This window comes from Temnothorax nylanderi, unplaced genomic scaffold (genome assembly GCF_030848795.1).
Source record: "Temnothorax nylanderi isolate EJ_2023f unplaced genomic scaffold, tnyl_v1.0 TNYL_tig0066_pilon, whole genome shotgun sequence".
Taxonomy (NCBI): domain Eukaryota; kingdom Metazoa; phylum Arthropoda; class Insecta; order Hymenoptera; family Formicidae; genus Temnothorax; species Temnothorax nylanderi.
Window position 1 is genome coordinate 206,509 of NW_027249128.1, and position 18,747 is coordinate 225,255.

The 18,747-nt window shown below is 44.1% G+C and overlaps 1 protein-coding gene across 7 annotated transcripts in view; it reads right to left on the minus strand.

The window, feature by feature from the left end:
- Nucleotides 1-18,747, minus strand: part of Zfh2 (Zn finger homeodomain 2) — a 370,912-nt gene that overhangs the window by 66,817 nt on the left and 285,348 nt on the right. For all 7 annotated transcript variants that reach the window (XM_071708340.1, XM_071708339.1, XM_071708338.1 and 4 more), the window contains 2 exons: nucleotides 15,974-18,712; nucleotides 15,375-15,840 (listed from right to left, as the gene is read on the minus strand). In XM_071708340.1, coding sequence (XP_071564441.1) covers nucleotides 15,375-15,840; nucleotides 15,974-18,712 — 3,205 coding nt within the window. The remainder of the gene's footprint in view (nucleotides 1-15,374; nucleotides 15,841-15,973; nucleotides 18,713-18,747) is intronic.

Here is an 18,747-nt window from a genome sequence, read left to right on the forward strand (position 1 = left end):
ACGAAGAACGAGGAGCGCCATTCAGCTATGAGACAGTTTAATCTAGGATGATTAATATCGCCGCGGAAAGGGATTGACGCGCGAGGGTTAAAGGGTTAACGTGTCTCTCGGTGGGTCGATCTCGTTTTCTCCCGATTCCGAGTCCTTGAGGCTTCTCCGTGAGCGGGGTAGGCGAGGAAACGGCGTAAGTGGACAGAAATGTATAGCGCCAACGCGGGTTCATAGCGCGCGAGGAGCGAATCTGTCCCCACCAAGGTGCGGTTGCAGGAAGAGAAGGAGGAGGAAGAGGTGGCAGCCGAGGAGGACGAGGAGGCGATCGGCAACGGCGGCGACGGAGCGAAGGAGGAGGAGGAGGACCCGGCGAGGTGGAGAAGGAGTCACGTCGCGGGCACTCTCCGCGCGTACCGAGACCCGGAGTTCTGTCTCGCGTACGCGAGAACCAATCCCAGTATTTGCGCTTCCTTCCTACCGCGGATGGCGACCACCTCTTTTCAGGGGCGTAGCCGACGGCTTCCCCTTACACCCCTCCGCCCGTACCCCCTCGTCGCCGTTCCACCTCGTCTTGCCCCGTTGCCGCGGATTTTTCGCGCGCGCCGAATTCCGCCCCGAGCGATGATGAGAGAGGCCGGTGCACGCTCCATCGGCATCCGCGATCGAAGAAGCCGGTGACTATACGTTTATCGCCGGCTAGGTGGCCTAGGTTCGTTCAACTCCGCGAACGACCTAATGTCTGACGCGTGTCGACGACGACGACGACGACGACGACGACGACGAGGATGACGACGAAGGAACGTGTTGCGATCAGCTGATCCGTGACTAGCTCGGTAACAATTGGAAGATTCGTGCCGATCACGTCGCGGTGATCGGCCGCGTTTTTATCATTTCGCTAGCGGAGCTTCGTCGGCAATTCTTATTTTTAAGACAGCATTTAACAATAATCTGTATTTATTAATATGATCTCGTCATCTCCTCGACCGAGTGCCCGAAGATGCAGTCTGCGTTTTCGCGTGTAAAATATTACAAACGGACGGAAAGACGAGCGGACGGGCGGACAAAGCTGTAGGGATAGAATAGCTGTAGTATTCAAGCCGGTGACGCCGACAGATTTACGGGCGGTTCGCCACGCAGACGAGTGCCTCTTTACGAATTCCTGGGCTTCCACCGATATTATTAGCGATCGCGTCTTCTTTTTGATCGTGACTAGAGGGGGAGCTTCCTTTCGAACTCGAGTGTCGTCGTCGCTCTTTTTTTGCATATAATATCGTCGATAGACGGTGGTTGTTCGGAATCCTTCGGAAACTTCCTTTTCTCCCCTTGATAGGTCCAACTATGTTTAAGCGAGTACTTGGTCATAGAGCGAACAAGAGCTTCCTCTTTCTTTTATGTACAATTCCTTTTTAATTTGCTCTGTTGTTCGATAAAAGATTGCAAATGTATGCGATTTGATCATTATTGTATTGCGATTAATTATAAAGAACCACGAACAAATTTGAGTACAAAAATACTCCACTTGATTTTTCCGTGAAGGTTTATATTTATCGTAAAGGTCTAGCGTTATTTGCGAAATTAAATATCATCATTCGCCGATGGGAAATCTATCTTTGCGAGCTAGTCCAGCGTGAAACGGAATCTTCTTTATTTGCTACCATGCCATTCATCATTTAGTGCTCGCAATGCCAGAAACGCGTAATTACGGATAATTACATCAGTACTATGTAGCGGAATAATTGTAGTCTCGCCGACCACTGTTCGCCATCGGCACTCGCTCGATTACCGCCTTCGTACGTTCAGGATCGTAGCAACGACGAGAATTCGCGGAGCTTTAGGCACTTTTCAAGTATTTTAATAACCCCGGTTTCTCTATCCACATTTTGTGCATAACTTTATAATTTCTATCGGCTCATTGCTTTGGTTTATTGCACGAAAATATTTCACGCTCGTACAACATGCCACAAGTGTAATCAAAATAAGACGTGCTTGAAATTATCTCTTACTTCGAATAATTTAACAGAAAATAGACCGTCGAATGCATCCTTAACTGATAACGGGAATAATTGCCTACATGTCTCTCTGTAAATTCTAGAGATTTTACGATCTTAAAATTTTATATTACATATTCAAAGCTGAATGACAAAATGTTATAATATAGAACTTTATCGATATCTCTCTCTTTTCTGATTATTCTTAAACGAGAATTCACAAATATGTGATGGTCCTTACGCGATCGACCGTGAAGCAGGTCTGCCCCTAAAAGATGAATCAAGATCAACGCGTTCACACGACAATTCGCGCAAGTTTTGCATGTCCCGCGGAACCTTATTGCCTATTCACGCCGCGATACCTTAACTGCCCAGTATTCGATGTCTACGGGCCGTAAAGCGTGGTATACGAAGAGAGCGCAAGTTACCGGTGCTTATCGTGTCCCTTACGGTAGGGTATTATCGAGATTGTAGGCAAGGGTAAGGCCCCTGTGCAGCCCGATGAGAGAAAAAAATCGTGGATAAAGGCGAGAGGGTATGAAAATGACCGAGTAAATAATTCCCTCGTACTCCTTGATCTCTGCAGCTTCCCTCCAGATTCCCACTAACTCTCGTTAAATCTCTCTATCTTCATTCTTCCCATTTCCTCTTTTTTTCTTATGACAGATTTTTTCAGCGACCACTCGGGCTCATTTATATTTCTCCTCCTATTCACGCAGCTACGTGTTCTGTAATTATCGGTTAAAATATTGAAATAAACAAATCCGACGTCAGTGGAAACGCGAATACTCCCATATTCGGCGGTATCTTGGCGTAATGTATGCGATGTAATTATTTTAATCCGCGAGTCTTTACGAGCGCGCGTGATTGCAGGGTTGCACGTTGATATCCGCGCGAGATCCGCCTGGGCGTGGAGAATTGTACTTGGCTCTCGACGTTTCTGCAAATTGCACTTTGAATGCTCTAGTTATACGTTAGGCGCGCTCTCCGGGGACGTAAGTATGTGAGAGACCGCGGCGACCGCGAGGATATATACCTACCTACCTCCCACCTGAAATCTCCTCTCGCCCTCGCCCTGATAATGCTAATAATTTACGGCGTTCGCGCGGGTAATGAAACGGATCGCGGCTGCTCGTTAATTCCGAGCGATAAAATATCGAAATTAGTGACATTAGGTGATTAGGCACACCTAGTCTTTCACACGAAGTGCTCACGTCGAATAATGATGGAGCTAAAATGACGTCGTAACAGTTTCGGCGAGAGGCGCACTGTGGCGCGCATTTATCATTGGTAAATGACAGAGAGATCTTATTAGATAAGGTCTAGCAAAATGTATATGCTTAGCATTTACATTCCCCTATTTAAGAAAGGAAGATAGACCCGTTGGGAAAATGTTTATCGGAATCGACGGCCATGTAAGTCGCTTCGAAGAAGGGAAATTGGAAACCTGGAGCAGATACTTTCGCAATAAGCAGAAAGGATTGATACGAGAATATTTTCTATTTTCCTTAACAAGCCCCGTACAATCCTCCGCGTCTACATTTATATGGGGGATGTATTTCTCTATCCCTCAGGGTGGGGTGCGCGAGATACGTATCTCCGGGTTATTAATGTATGTCTACAAACCCGTTTCACTCCGATTTCGTTTATCCGCGGAAGACCGGAAAATCCTCAAGTTACGCGACAAATATCTTAACGACGGTTCTCATGTCTTCGCGATTAACCGCACCGTTGTTACGAAGATAACAAAAGTTGATTAATTCCTGTAACAGTCTGATCGATTCTACGGAATGCCCGCGTGAAATCTAATTTCAACTTAATTCAGGTGGATTGAAACACGTTTGTGTTTTCCGTCTCTAATGTCTAGAACAGGAAGACAAGAGGAAAAAGAGGTTAGTTAAAGTTAAGATTGAAGTCAACCGACGTAAAACCGGTCATCAGTGAAGTGTCGTCGAAATGATTGATCGTTAAATAACGGTTATTAATACCGGCTATAAAACATCCCAGGCCTCATCGTTAGCGTCGGGTAATAATTCGTTGTTTGATAAGAGTGTCACAACCTTGCCAAGCTAATCTGTCAACCTCGAGAAGAACTTGGTTTCGTCGAATCGCCGACCCTCGGCTTATTTATCGAATAACACGCAACTTTCATATCTAAAAGCTCCCTTCTTTCTTATGGTTGAGTATCGCTGTTGGTAAGAATGAGTCCGTATTGATCACACTTGAGAAACCTCGACTTCTCCACCCATCCCTCCCTCCCCCTCCAGCCCCCAACGGAGATATGAATTCCTAATATACGGAGGCCCCCCCCCCCTCCCCTCCTCCCGTACCCTGCCTTCGAATCTCCTATCGACGGGAAGCTCGAAAAACTTAGTTACGTCTGGCGTCTCTGGCCGCTATCCAACGGCAATCACAGCCATCTTTAATTCCTTTCTTCTGTCTAGCGAATGACTTATGTCCAAAAAAGATTTCTTTCTACGGTCCTGGCGTGAAAAGAAGCACGTTTCTGAGGCTCTCTTGTGCTTGCTCTCGCATGCATTTTGATACAATGATTCATATTACTTCACCCCGTGTAACTGTTAATAACTGGCTGTCTGCAAAAGATATTATAATAACGTGTTCCAGAGATAATCGAGTTTTCTTCCAACCGTGGATTCGAATTTCCCTCAACAAATCAATTTATTATAATATAAAGATATAACTACCTTTTCTTTTGCTATTTAATATTACTTGGCTAATTATTAAATTATTTCTTATTAATATTCAAGGAAAAGATTAAAAATTTGTATATTTCTTTCTTGATGAGGTGTGCCGAAGCACTGAGTTCATTTTTTTCTGGGTCGTAACGTATAATTTACGGACTTGTGTCACGTCGGTATCGTAATAATGGCGGCGGTGAATTATCCAAATAATTGTCGAGACGAACGTGCGGGCAACCTGCCGCAGAAACAATAATGCGGCGACCAGATCGTCATTACCGGCCTGTGGAGTTATTATAAGCGAGTTAGGACGACAGCACGGCGGATCGTTAGGTTTCTCGTCGCAGGAAAAGACACGGTCGACGGAAAAGCAGTTGAAAATTGTTGGCAACTAAATGGTGCACAGTCGGCTCTCGTGACAAAATAAGAAGAATAGTGATCGCGATCGTTTACGTTCGATTTTCGTAAACCGTCTTTTAAAATATATTGCTTACACCGAATTGCATTAATATCTTGGATAATAAACTCTGTATTAATGATTAGTATTTATGACGGAATTTCATTGAAATTAATGAACTTTAAATCAAGAAGAGAGCAGGGGAACTCTTATTTATAAAATAATATAATAATGTAACAATGCACAGAAATTAAATCACATCTTTTTATGAAGACCAACGTCTTAGTAATAATTATCTCTGTATTCATAAATATCAGAATACTCTATTTTCTGACTATTGAAGAATCGACTCATAACTGCATGAATCTCTAGTGTAAGGAACGAATTACTCAGAGAATAACCGACACTATATCCAAGCGGGAGATCGTCAACTAGTGCTTCATCGAGCAACGTCGTCGAGTGAAACTGATCCGTTAAGTACCTTTCTCGCTGTTAGAAATGTCACGATTTCCCTTTTCGCCCCTCCTCGAGACGGCGCCGCCCTTTGCGTTAAGCACAAGGGCGGCTGTTTGAAATCGTCCGCAAAGTTATTTTGTAATACACGTCGCTCGGTCACGCGGTACCGAGGCCTGCCTGTAACTAACCGTATTTACGGTATAGACAGCTGCGGGCAATGGCGAACAACTATGTGCCGACGTCACGTACGGCCCGCGACGACGAGGCCCGACGTTCCTTTCGTGTCATAACTTGAAAATAGCATTTCCACGATCGTACAAGACAGGATGTCGTAGTTCGTAAGGAACGCGTTCAAAGTAGCTGACGAACAGCCAAACTTCATAAAATTACGCGAAATAGTTCTTTTGATTTTTGACACTCTCATCTCAAGTAAAAGTACTGATTAAATTTAATAATTAAAAAGTTAAGCGAGTCAAGTGTAAGTTAATACACTTAATAACTCTCCTTTTTAATCGATTAAGTAGTGTTCAATAATTTTTATTAAGACCTACTCTCTCGGAATTGCAAACAAATTGTAATCGTCAAATTAATTATCTAGGAAATTAATTTTTGTCGCATTTTAGTCAAACTTCATTGTCATCCAATAAATACTTCATAATTGATCTTTTTTGGCATCGAAACGACGGGAGATGAACCTCTTTGTCTACAAACTTCTCGTTAGAACTCCCGCCATGAGGATCGTTCCGCGACGCGGCGGGACCAGCTTCGCCCGTCGTGAATGGCGGTGTGGAATGCGGTAAAGCAAATAGGCTCCTCTCGCGGGCGAATAGCTAATTACGCTTCTTGGCATTCCTGTTTCTGGTTAGGCGAGCCAGCCGCAGAGCTAGCCAGCCCGGCAAGATAGTCAGCGGCGCGGCGCGCCGCGCGAGGAATTACAAGCTAATCCTCGACTCGTAGGAGGACACGAGCGGCCGCGGTCAACCGGGGAAGACGATGGGGATCTCTCTCGCCCTTTCCACGTTGTTCCACCCTCGCCCTCGTCCTTCTCCACCTTATTCCTCATCGTCCACCACGGGCGTTCTGCGTTCTGCGTCTCGTGCGCCTCGGCTCGCCGCGCCGCTCCTCTCTCCCCGGCGTAATGGCGTTGTTTAATGTTTAATCATACCCGCCGTGCGCTCGCAGTATAATCAGAGTATAATTCAGACAACAACATCAACCACCGTCGACCACCGCCGACAAGTTTGTCGGTAAGTCCCGGGGTTCGCGAGCTGCGGTCGTCAGCGAAGTGGTCCCGGGTATCAAGGCAGGCATCGACGCTATATCACCCGACCCTACGTGTGCCTCTTTACCTTGGCCTATCAGGTCCTTTTTAGAGTTCATGATGACGGATGATGGGCCACGAGTTATGTGTGTAGTATAAGCCCGAGAAATTCAATTTTGCGTGAGCGGTGTAGGATATATTGACAATTTAAATATTTACGAGTGATAATTCCCAAAAATACATGCGATATTTTCAATATAATGATATATGTCTTCCAGGCGCGGGAATTAGATCTTGACTTTAATATGTGTTTAATACGTGATATCCGACTCACCATTAAATCAAAACGAAATATTAATAAATCTCATATCATGGAGAATGAATAAATTCGAAGATTCTTCTTACTTTCAAGACGTCTATATAATATTTTAACCGTTAAAAAATATTACGCCTACATTATTCACTCTTCAAATTACGAAGAGAGAAGGCTAATCCAATTGAAAATGTAAATATAACCAGCCATTCATTTTTGCGAACGTGCAAATATGTTTCGTCGTGTCATTTCCATGCTGATTCACTCTCAGACCTCCGGATACCGTTAACTTTCTGATTTACTAAGTATATTTGAGATCGTCTTTATATAATCGGCTTTCACATATCAAGGATCAGGACGGTTTCTAGTAATTAGCGATCGATCGTTTTTGCGAGGCGTAGCGAGCGGTGCGCATCGAGACACTAAACGACCGGGGGCCTCTTTTTTGACTCTGGCCCCAAGGCCCGCGAGGATACTTGCCTCGTGCCGAGTCATGCGTGGAACTCCCAGCATCATTGCCATAACTCGTCGTGCCATGTTACCTTCGCGGAGTTTATGGCACCGTCGGCGTCGTTCTCGCGCACTCGGCTCGTAACAATTCGGTCGTCGCCGCATCCCCGACGCACAATTACGTTCGTATTTTTCAGCAAAATCCGGCGTCGCTCGCGCGACCGATAGATCCGAAAATTTATGGGCTTAAAATGCGACCTTTTTCGTGTCGTCGACTTGAGAGTTTGAAATAATAAACGTTCAATTTTTTACTCACCACGAGCGATTTGCTTCAATGCACTCTACAACGACATCCGAATTCATTAACAAACAGAAATCCCAATTGATATCTTTTTTTCATTGAAATTTACAAAAACGGAAATCTTCTGATCATCAAAACCTTATCTCGATCATTAATTATCATTGCAACTATTTAAGATTTTTAAGATTCACTTGAGAATCTATCGCGTACGTACGCGAACGTGATCATGCTTCTCGCGAACGCGTCGGTCGTTTCTTCAATCGTGGCCGAAACGAGGTGATGATATGTGGGCCGAAGGTAGCGCGTCATGAGGATGCCTCTACTGGCGGGATCGGCGTGGCTGGACGGTTGGAAATAACGTGGCACATTATAGCGAAGCATTAGAATGGCCGGTAGCCGACCGACGAGTTTTTTGCCGGATTCCAGTAGCGCCTTCGACAAACATCGGAGGAGGGAGGAGAGCCCCGCGCACTCCTCGCTACTTTTACTAGATTATCCATCGAGCGGTTATCTCGTGACACTCGTTCCGCGCCGGCTCCTCTCCCAGCGGACGCCTCGTCGTCCGCTCTCGGTGAAGTCCGCGCGTAGCATCGAGGGTCCCAAGAAACCTTCGGAGGCATCTCTACCGCCTGCCCGTTCGCGGAGAAAGTGACGTGCTGACGGTCCCCGGCTGCGCCGGACTCACTTCTGCCGTGTATGAGAGCGAATCGATACTTTACGGCGTCTACGAACGATCCTCCTCTTTCCCTGGATGACGCAACCGCTGCAGCGTACACGCGGTACAGAGGAAAACGAAAGTCATGAATCTTTTTTACCCGAGCTCGTCCATATATTTTTCTATGAGCGACGAGTCAGGTAAACAGTGATCTAAGTTGATTATACATTGCAAAAACCTAATTAATTGATTAAAAATTATCATGACAATGTGCGCGTTGCAGGAGATAAATGCCTCATAAGTTTTCTTAGAAATTTATTGCCATAAATCAAAATTAAGTGATTAATATTTTTAAAGATTATTTTAAAGATTCTAAAACTGTTTTTTTTAATCTTAATTTTTTTTTTTGAAATGTAATATTGATTGGAAGAAAATCACACGATCAAAGCGATCTGTAATTCGATAAAGGCTGTAACTAAAGATCAGTAGAAATCTCGCTGAAACGACTTGAATAATCTGCTAACTGGAGCTTCACTGACGGTTAGGTACCCCTAGGAAGCGCACCGCTACCCTTCAAACATTTTTTTTTTTTTTCATATAATCCACACGCTATCTCCTTTTCTCCTTCCCCTTCGCTTCTCTGGATCCCCAAGCATGAGTCACGTAATAGTTTCTCTACATCGGCCCTAATGATTTATGCCTTCGGTCGGGTTTTATGTATTTCTGCGCAATGCGTGAAGCTCCGGCTTTTTTAGGTTCTCACTTCGCCGTCGGAGAGAGGAGCAGAATGGAAGAGAGAGAGAAAAAGAAAGAGAACGCGAGGGGGGTCAGTAAAGACCATAAAGCGTCACTGGGTCTGGTTCGCGCGCTGCCGTCGTTAACTACGCGCGCACAGCCTATATAGATCGATATAATTAATAGCTAGGCCATGGATCGGGTAACATATGGCCTGGGACAGGACACCGAGGAGACAGGCGCGGGCGAAAGGTGAGAGGAAACCGATTTCGTGGTCCTCCCTCGCCACAACGCGGTCTCAAAGTTAGCCGAAAGCCTAGAGAGAAAGAGCGCGGTCCCACTCGCCGAATTCAAAGGGATTAAAGGCGAATACACGAAGGCCGCGAGGATATACCTGACGTCGGGGGGAAAAAGGACGATTCGCATCGCGGCATGCTAATTCCTATCTGGTGGCCCCTACTCCTACTCACAAAAGGACACGTTTCATTCTCTCGAATTCTTTGGCCTACATAATGATCTTGCCTTGATTATTGAGCACCTTTGAAACGGGCATAGCAAGCGGAATGTGTTATTTCGATGTAGGCGTAAAATGGCGATGATTTAGTGCTTTAGTGGCAAAAGCAAGTTATAAAGAACGTCAATGAATATATGGAATAGCAGCAGTTAATGAAATTACACTGGCTACATCGTTACACCTTGTTTAGCGGATGATTGAGTCATCAATTAATCTTTCAACATACATATCAGGATGCTAGCATATTAAATCGATGCTTTTCTGCAAGGCTAGAATGTCCTCTATTAATGTGAAATTTTTATCGAGAGTCATAAAGTCATTTAGCAAACGTTGGCATCGACTGCCGAGATAAAGCTGACATGATCCTGATCTACGAGGAAGCTGAGACATAATAATGAAGATAAAGTAATTCTAAGGCTAAAACATGTTCAATACCGGACACATTTATAATTCTAAGCCAGAGTCTAAGTCTTTTTACTCGCAGAAGATTTCTTTATCGCGTAACATTTCGTTATTAATATGATCTCTACTACGAATCAATTAAGCATACATTTTTGTATGTTATATTGAAGAGTATGTATATTATCGACAAATATACAGAGCATATCTCAATTTCCTCAAACTTTCTTATTTATAGATTTTCGAAAAAAGATTTACAAGATTTTCATATTTTACTGAACGTGTTTCTCGTATATTTTCAATCAATAAATATCTGATTAGGCGATACTTATCAGTTCGCTGTATAGCATACAAGTTATCATTACGATACTGAATCTATGATTGAGACCTAGAATATCGTAACATTTCTTATAACGCTTCGAATCCGACCGTCCCTCGAGAGAAACGAGTAGAAAAAGTAGTGCGATTTCACGCAGATGCGCGGTCGGAAGGGATAATCTCAGATTGCTGGACGACTCAATATTCACCGCCGGTGCACCTCGGCGCGGCGCGGCGCATGCAACGCGTCCTCCCGCTCGGGACAAAGAGGAACGCCACAGTTCAACCCTACGAGAGAAGTTACCATTTGCATTTCCGCTGCAAACGCGGCGCCACGCACGTGCCTATCGTGCGCGTCGTTCGCGCACCCCTCGAGAACCGTCGGGCGAAGAAGCACGCGAGCCACGACGAGGAGGAGCAAGAGTTTCCTCGCCGTGTACTTTGCATAATTTCACGAATCGCGCGTATAATCGTTCCCCGCCGCCGCGCCGCCGCCGTCGTCGCCGCTACGCCGTCGGTGCTACGAAACGTGTGCCGGCGACGACGGTTGTTTCGTGCCGCGGGCGATCCCGCGAGTCGACCGGCATTAGCATAAGGTTTTGACGGAGTGACGCGTGTGCGCACACCTCGCGCCTGCTGTCCTCCGAAAGCGACACGTGGCCCTGCCACGAGACGCGACCGGAAGGGTTGAGGCCCGATGAATTCCCTGTGTCAAGTCCCCCCCTACTCCTTCTTTTTCTTCTTCTTTCCGCCGCGCCGAAACTCGGATCGAAGAACTCGAGAGTGAATGTTTAGACATAGGTGTATATACGGAAGTGTCGATGTGACACGTGCCGCGACACGACGGGACGTTTGCTCGCTCCGTTCGCTGTGTACTCAGCATTAGCATGGGATTTCAATGCCAGCTCGGCGTATAGATTTTCTTGCCTTTATTCTTCGGAGCGCTTTCGGGATGTCGTCTGTATAACTATGGAATGTATAAGAGATTCGGTCGGGCCTCTTCACGCAGTATTCTGCAGGAACCGTGCATAAATAATGGAAATTGAAATCACTCGAAAACTGTTTTTGCCCCGCGCGCGCGACATTTTGTATATTAATGAATTAAATCTTGTGTCACCTACCGACGTAATTTGTTTGCCCATAGGTGAATATTTAAGCGTGCTCGAGTCTCTTCTATTAGAGAAAACAAATTACGAAATATTAAGTAAAGTACAAAGTCTCCCATCTTTTCTCGCGGTTATAACAGCAACAACTTTATAACGAGGGGGAATTCAATTGAACGCGCGGAGCCTTCAATACGCGAGACAATGCGACTCGAAAGCGCCGACAGCGTTCCATCACTAGAAAATCAATTTTCCCAGCGAATATCGGAGCCTATTGTTCCCTTTTTTCCACATGTCTCGTTCTATTCAACGCGGCAATCGCGTCGTTTGGGGAATTTTATCGAAGCAGCCGCGGTAATGTCGAGGTGGACTGTCGATGAACGACCATGACCACGCGCACAATGGTTCATGCGATCCTTCGTCTCTTCGCTTGATGCCGCGTATATCTACGTCGCTTTTGTGTCGCGCCTAAGACGCTTCGAAAAAGCACCGCGACTAATTAATATCCGAGCTTTTTGCCGAAGCAACGTGGACGCGCGTATCAAATTTCTGACCGATCACGAAGTTATCCGGTAATTTCAACGATCTCCTCCATCGAGTATCCCTGCGATGTTTATCGCAAATTGTAATGTACAGAAAACTTGATTCGTTTAAACCTAAAAAGCTAAAAAACTAAGAAGTCTCTAATTATATTCAAGGATCACTCGATTTTTAGAAATGCATTGACTAATTTTGCGCAGATTTTTCTTATGCCAAATTGTTATAAAAATCTGGACGAGTTTAATAAGTACGATATATCCGTAATAATAGAAATAAATAATTTCGTGAAGTACACTTGAATCATAAACGTCTGGTTGGGTCTAGTCCTAATTTGGTCGGAAGTTTATGGATTTACCAATTCACGCATCTATATAAAAATATTTAAATAAAAATGAAAGAAAAAAAATGAAAAAAATAAAATAAAATGAAATAAAAATAAAATAAAAATCAAAGTTCCAAATATGTAACAAAAAAAGTTTCAAGAATGTTTTAATTTCATGCAAAGTTTTAGCAAATAAAAACCCTTTTTTTTACAACGCTTTAGATTCATAATTATGAACAGAATAGATTTTATTGCCTCTTACATACTATGAATAACAGAAAGGATTTTGCGTCGAACAAAAATAATTTATGGGACATCGAAACATGGTAAATGATGAGCACAAGTCTCGAGCCAGCACGTCACCTTAACGTTTCCTCGTCATTTCTAATTCATTAAGCGGATGTGAGTTAGTCTCCCAGTGTTTGTAGCTACTAACTTGACTTATGATCTCATCATGCGATCGAGGTTACAGGCTTGGTTAGTGGCTATAGTGCCATGTATGTCGATCCAAGATAAAAAATCCTAAAAGCCAATATTGTAACGAATTATATGGCGTAAAACCTCACACCATAATTATGCGTAGCGTCGCGTCTATAATATGATTTATCTCAATTATGAAATTATGAGACCACCGAGCATGTGAAAGTACATATATCCGCCTTTACAAATACCTATGGCATGCATCAATTTTTTACCGAGATGCAAAGATAAAACTTATCTGTCTCTCAGATTCCCACACAGATAGTTGAAATTTTGTATAGCATTAATTTTGATTCAGTATTATTTATTTTGATTTATTCGCAATGATTAGTGAATGATAAGACTCGTAGCAATCGCGACTTACCAAAATGTTTCTGATGCAACCGTCGTGATGGCTCCTTGTGATGGCAGGATAAGGATATTCAGGATGGAACATAAAAATTGAAACAAGAAAGAAACAAAAAAGTAATGACCTGTTTGTAATTTTTATTTTAGACTAGAACGGAAATAAACGCAGTGTAACGTATAATATTATTAACATAATATTAATCAATACTAATAAAATGAAGAATATGAATTGTTAAATAATGCGATAATAATAATAATAATAATAATAATAATAAAATATATACATAAGAATGGTAGGAAAATAATGTATTGATCGACATACATAACATTGTTTCGGATGCATTCTATCAGTGATACATAATACCGCATAAATGAATGTAGGAAAAGTAAGCGACAAGCAAAGCCACACCCTCGTCAGCCATGGATACGAGTGTAAAATAAAATAAATTCGAAAAAGAAATAAACGGACATTGTGTGTATCGCCAGCTGCTCAAACTCGAGATATCCGGTTCCAATCAAAGGAAAAAAAAACGCGTAGGCAGACGAGAGCGTGACCATCACAAAGAAGATTCATAAATAACTAATATAAAAGAAAATAATAATTAATAATAATCGCATAGTAATAATCGGTATCGTTCCCGATATCGTACCTATATTACGTCCTCGTTAATGGCAGATAAGGCGCTACAGTACGTAGAATTAGTATCGTCGTGTTTACGCGTACTTGAATAGAGGCTAGTTGCGAGGAAGAGCCCTATCCGGATTTCGGGTTCGATTTGCTGGGGGAGACTTATGGAAGTATTTACAATAAAAGTTATAAACACGAGGCGAGTGTGAAATCCGTGAAGGGCGTCCAAGATGTTGGAATGGCTTCGCAAATAATGACGACGATAACGAGGGCGATAGGAGAACAATGTCAATGAGACGCTTAGAAGAGTAATTAGCTGGATCTAATAACTGTGCAAATATCACTAAACTTTTAATACAAAATATAATAATAGAATTCTTATATCTGAGTCTTTAACTGTATATATACAGATCATTTAACAAGGCTTCATTAAATTATTGATCACTTATTGAAGTCGCATCGTCATGTAGTTTAGAAACTTTTTTAAAATATATGCGTCCTTCATCTTTTCTTTTTCATTCTCTCATTCATCCATTCGCTCTTTCGTACTATTTCTACACTTTCAATCACTCTTATACTAAATATATTCCTGATAGGAACTTTTAGAGAGTATTTCCTACCTCTAGATATATTATTTAGATATGTTCTCTATACATATATATATATATATATATATATATATATAGCATGTAAAGTTTACCAGAAATGTTCATCATTTTCGACAACAATTGGTAAAGTATATTTTTCAATACTTTAGTATATCTTTCGTAATTTTCTATATCGATATCCGTATAATTGACGAATTGAACTTTATTATTTTTACTTCCATAATGATTATTTAATTGATAGCCCCATGATATCACACATCAATTTCATCAAAAATATTAAACTGTCGCAATACACAACAATATAAAATTTTTGCAACAATAGAGAATTGTCGCAATATACTACATATTTATAAACGACTTTACGCCGGCAAGTTCGAAATTCCTTGGTCCAGCATCAATTTTAATGCCGTAAGATTCTCATCGACTAGTAACAAAAATCAAGAAAAAAAGCCGAAATAAAAATCTTCTCATTAGTATAATGCGTTGAGTAAAACAAACTGTCTAGAAAATCCCACCATGTAAATATATAAATACATTTATGAATAAATAAATATGTATATATAATATGTAATATATATACATGTATATATATATTGTGTGTTATATGTTATATATGCACCAGTATAATATATAATGATATATTTAACATCATTATATATAATAGCAATATGAAACGTACATACATATACATATATGCACGTATATGTATATATAATACATTATATATATATATATATATATATATATATATATATATTACAATAATATATATATTAATATACATTACATATTCATGGCATTAAATCAGTACGAATTTCGAATTGACGTCGTACGATCGTTTAGTCGTTTAAGTCAGCCAGACACTCACCGGCCGTAGTATTAGTTGCACTGGCCGCAGCGGTGGCGGGATGCTGCTGCTGCTGTTGCTGTGACTGGAACATTGCCGTGGGATGAAGGAACACGGATCCGTACATCATGTTTTCATCCGACTGCTGTTGTTGCTGCTGATTGACTTGTTGACTGGCCGTGGTGATGACCGGCGAATTGCCGATACCGGGCACGCCGGCGGCACCGCTGCCGCTGGGTACGATCGGTGCCCCAGGAGTCGGCGGCACCAAACTGCCCTCCTCGACGGCGACGCGCACCGACTCGATGTGCCGCCGCGAGAAGACATGCTCCTGCAGCGGCGTCTTGGCCGAGTAGCGTACAGAGCACAGTCTGCACTCGTCTGGTCCGGTCGGGCCGCGATGCGGTTGAACGGCTGAGCCTTCGGCCGGCAAACCAGCCGCTAACCTGGCCTTCTTCTCCTTAGCGCGGGCATTCTGGAACCACACCTGCAACTCGTCTCCATTAGTCTCCGTAAGCTCGTGGATTAAACGCACTCATGTCCAAAGAATGATCTTCTTGTGGATATTAATGGTTATTACGAGCTCGGGATCGGCTCGCATGAGGATTATCGATGCTCACCTGGACCACCCGTTTCGGAAGGCCGATCTCACGGCCGAGCATCTCGCATTCGGCCATCGTCGGTGTTTTGTAGTCCGAGAAGAGCGACTTCATCACCTTCACCTGAGTAGCCGACATCTGCGTGCGATATCGTTTGCCGCCGGATTGGCCGGTATTGCCGCCGGATTGTCCACCGGTTACTGGCGTTCCGGGCGTGTTCCCGGTATTTGCGCTGGCGGGCCCTTGTCTTGAGCTCTGTGTGCTCGAGGCTGGACTTGCTGGACCGCTCTCATCATCCAAAAACTCGGTGGTTTCGCTCATGCTGTCGTCATCGCAGATGCTACGTTCGGATAAGTCAGTCAGAGGTCCGCAATCGCTGCTGCCACGGAAATGGGTGCCGTGTTGCTCCTCGAGAAGACTGCTGAAGTTGCTCAAACACAGTTTCATTGGCCGACTGAGATCGACTGGTTTGCTCAGATCTAACGGTGACTCGCCGCTGTTTCCGCTGGCTTGATGATTTGCCGTTTCTTGTTTTCCGTTACTGTTGTGTGCCTGTATGTCGCTGAAGTATCGCTTTATTTCCTCATAATATTTCAAGGATTTAAAAGATGCCTCCATGTCGCTGTTGTTGATAGGCGGAAACAACGGCGGCATCATGTGAGGAGTGCTAGAATTGGAAGGAACAGATTCCATCGAGAGCTCTTCGTCCGGGATGTTGTCGATGTTCACTTCGCCGCGAGCCACCTGATCTGCGTGTTTGCTGCTAAGGTGAGATTCCAAAGCAGATTTGACCTTGAATAGCGCCGGGCAGAATGGACAGCGCTTATTGATAACTTGACTGTGGGCGCGAAATTGGCCTTTGCGTTCGCGGGCACGCGTGTTTTGGAACCACACCTGCACCACACGCTTCTTCAAGCCGACCTCACGGGCGATAGTCTCCAGCATCTTTCTCGATGGATTAGACTCGATCTGATATTTCTGATAGAGATAGTCTAACTGTTCCGGAAGTATTGTGGTACGTAAACGCTTATCTTTAGGTTGCTCACTGTGTTCCGAATTCGAGCGATTATCGCTGCCCGTTCCCTCCTCGGGATCCTCGAACTTCCTCTTCTGCATCATGCTGATGAGTGAATGCGGACTGTCCGATGCAACTCCAGAGCTTTGGTTAGCATTAAGTGCTTGTTGCTGCAAGATTCCGAAGGGTGAGTCAGGTGGGTACGCCGAAGGGAACAAGGTCGGGTTCATGATATGTATTAGCTGATGTTCGCGCCAAAGTTCGAATCGACCGAACATCAGGTTGCATTTATCACATTGAAAACTGCCTTCCTTCGACTCGGTTTGCGACTGCTGTTGCTGCTGCTGTTGCTGCTGCTGCTGTTGTTGCTGTTGCGACTGTTGGTGCGTCTGAGACAGGGTTTGCTGTTGATGCTGATGAGGTGACGTGGCGGTGCTCAATGGTTGCTGCAACTGTTCGGTAAGCGCGGGCGCGGTTGACATATTGTTAGCTATCGTATTGTTTGTAGTCGTTGTAGAGCTGCTGTTACTGTCCTCGGAACTGAGAACCGCGGCGACCTGAGCCGCCGCAGCTTGCGCTTGCGCGCTCCTCTTGGCGTCCTCCTCTTTGAAACAATGGGTCTTCTGATGGCGTATAAGCTCGTAATATCTCTGAAATACCAGCAGGCACTTTTTGCACTGATAATTCAAGCCTGGGGTTCTTTGAAATCTACCGGATCCGTCGTCGCTTTCACGTCCACCCGGTGTCACGGGTTCGGTGGCAGGTTGATTTTCGTAGACCTTACGTGCCTTCTGTCTAGCATTCTGAAACCACACCACGATCACGCGTGGACTTAAACCGAGGAGTTTGCTTAGATACTCCAAGTCGTCATCTTTTGGATAGGCGTTGTTCTCGAAGAATTCCTGAAGTACTTTTATCTGATAATCGGTGAATCTCGTGCGATTGGCACGTTTGCCGGAGCTACCGCCGGAGGCGTTACTGCCGTTACTGTTACCACCAAAATAGTCAGCCGGTCCGCGACCTGGGCTCAGAGATCTCTGCGGGGTGAGCGCTATTGCGGCAATCGCGCTCGGCACTACGCTACCGGTTCCCGGAGATGGATTGGCAAAGTTCTGAGAAGCCAATTTCGGTGGTAACATCGGAGTACTCGGGGCGTTCGTAGTCGACGGAGGGTGGGAAGAAATGTCGTGATGAATAGCTGAGAATACAGAACTCATACTAAGTGCGGGTGAATGCGGTCGCGATTGTTGTCCACCCGAGCTGCCGGGCGAGTGATGCAGCTCATCTTGATGTTGCGCAGCTTGCTGCTGTTGTTGACAGTGCGACTGTTCGAGTGTTTCCTGCTTAATCTCGGTAGATTGAGACGCGCTGGTGTTTTGCATAGATGGTGGAGGCGTGGCTTGCTTATTTGGACTTTTATCGTCAGAGGAACTGCTACCGGACACACTTGAATTTAACGGTGTTACCTTCGCCTCACCGGTTTTCTCGTATTCTTCGATATTTAGGGTAGTACTTGGCGGATTATTAAAATTGTAAGGGCTATCTTTGTTACGCTGCCGTTCTTTAAATAACGTATTTCGGAACCAATGTTTTATGACTTTAGGTGGCAGACCGCTCTGACTGGCCATTTCTAAGATTTGTTCTTCGCCAGGAGAATTATTAATATCGAAATGTGCCCGTAGTATTTTTAGCTGCTCATCAGTGATACGTGTGCGCGCTCGTTTCTGCGATGCAGCTGCATTTGCCTGAAAGATAAAAAAAATCTCCCGCTAATTAATAC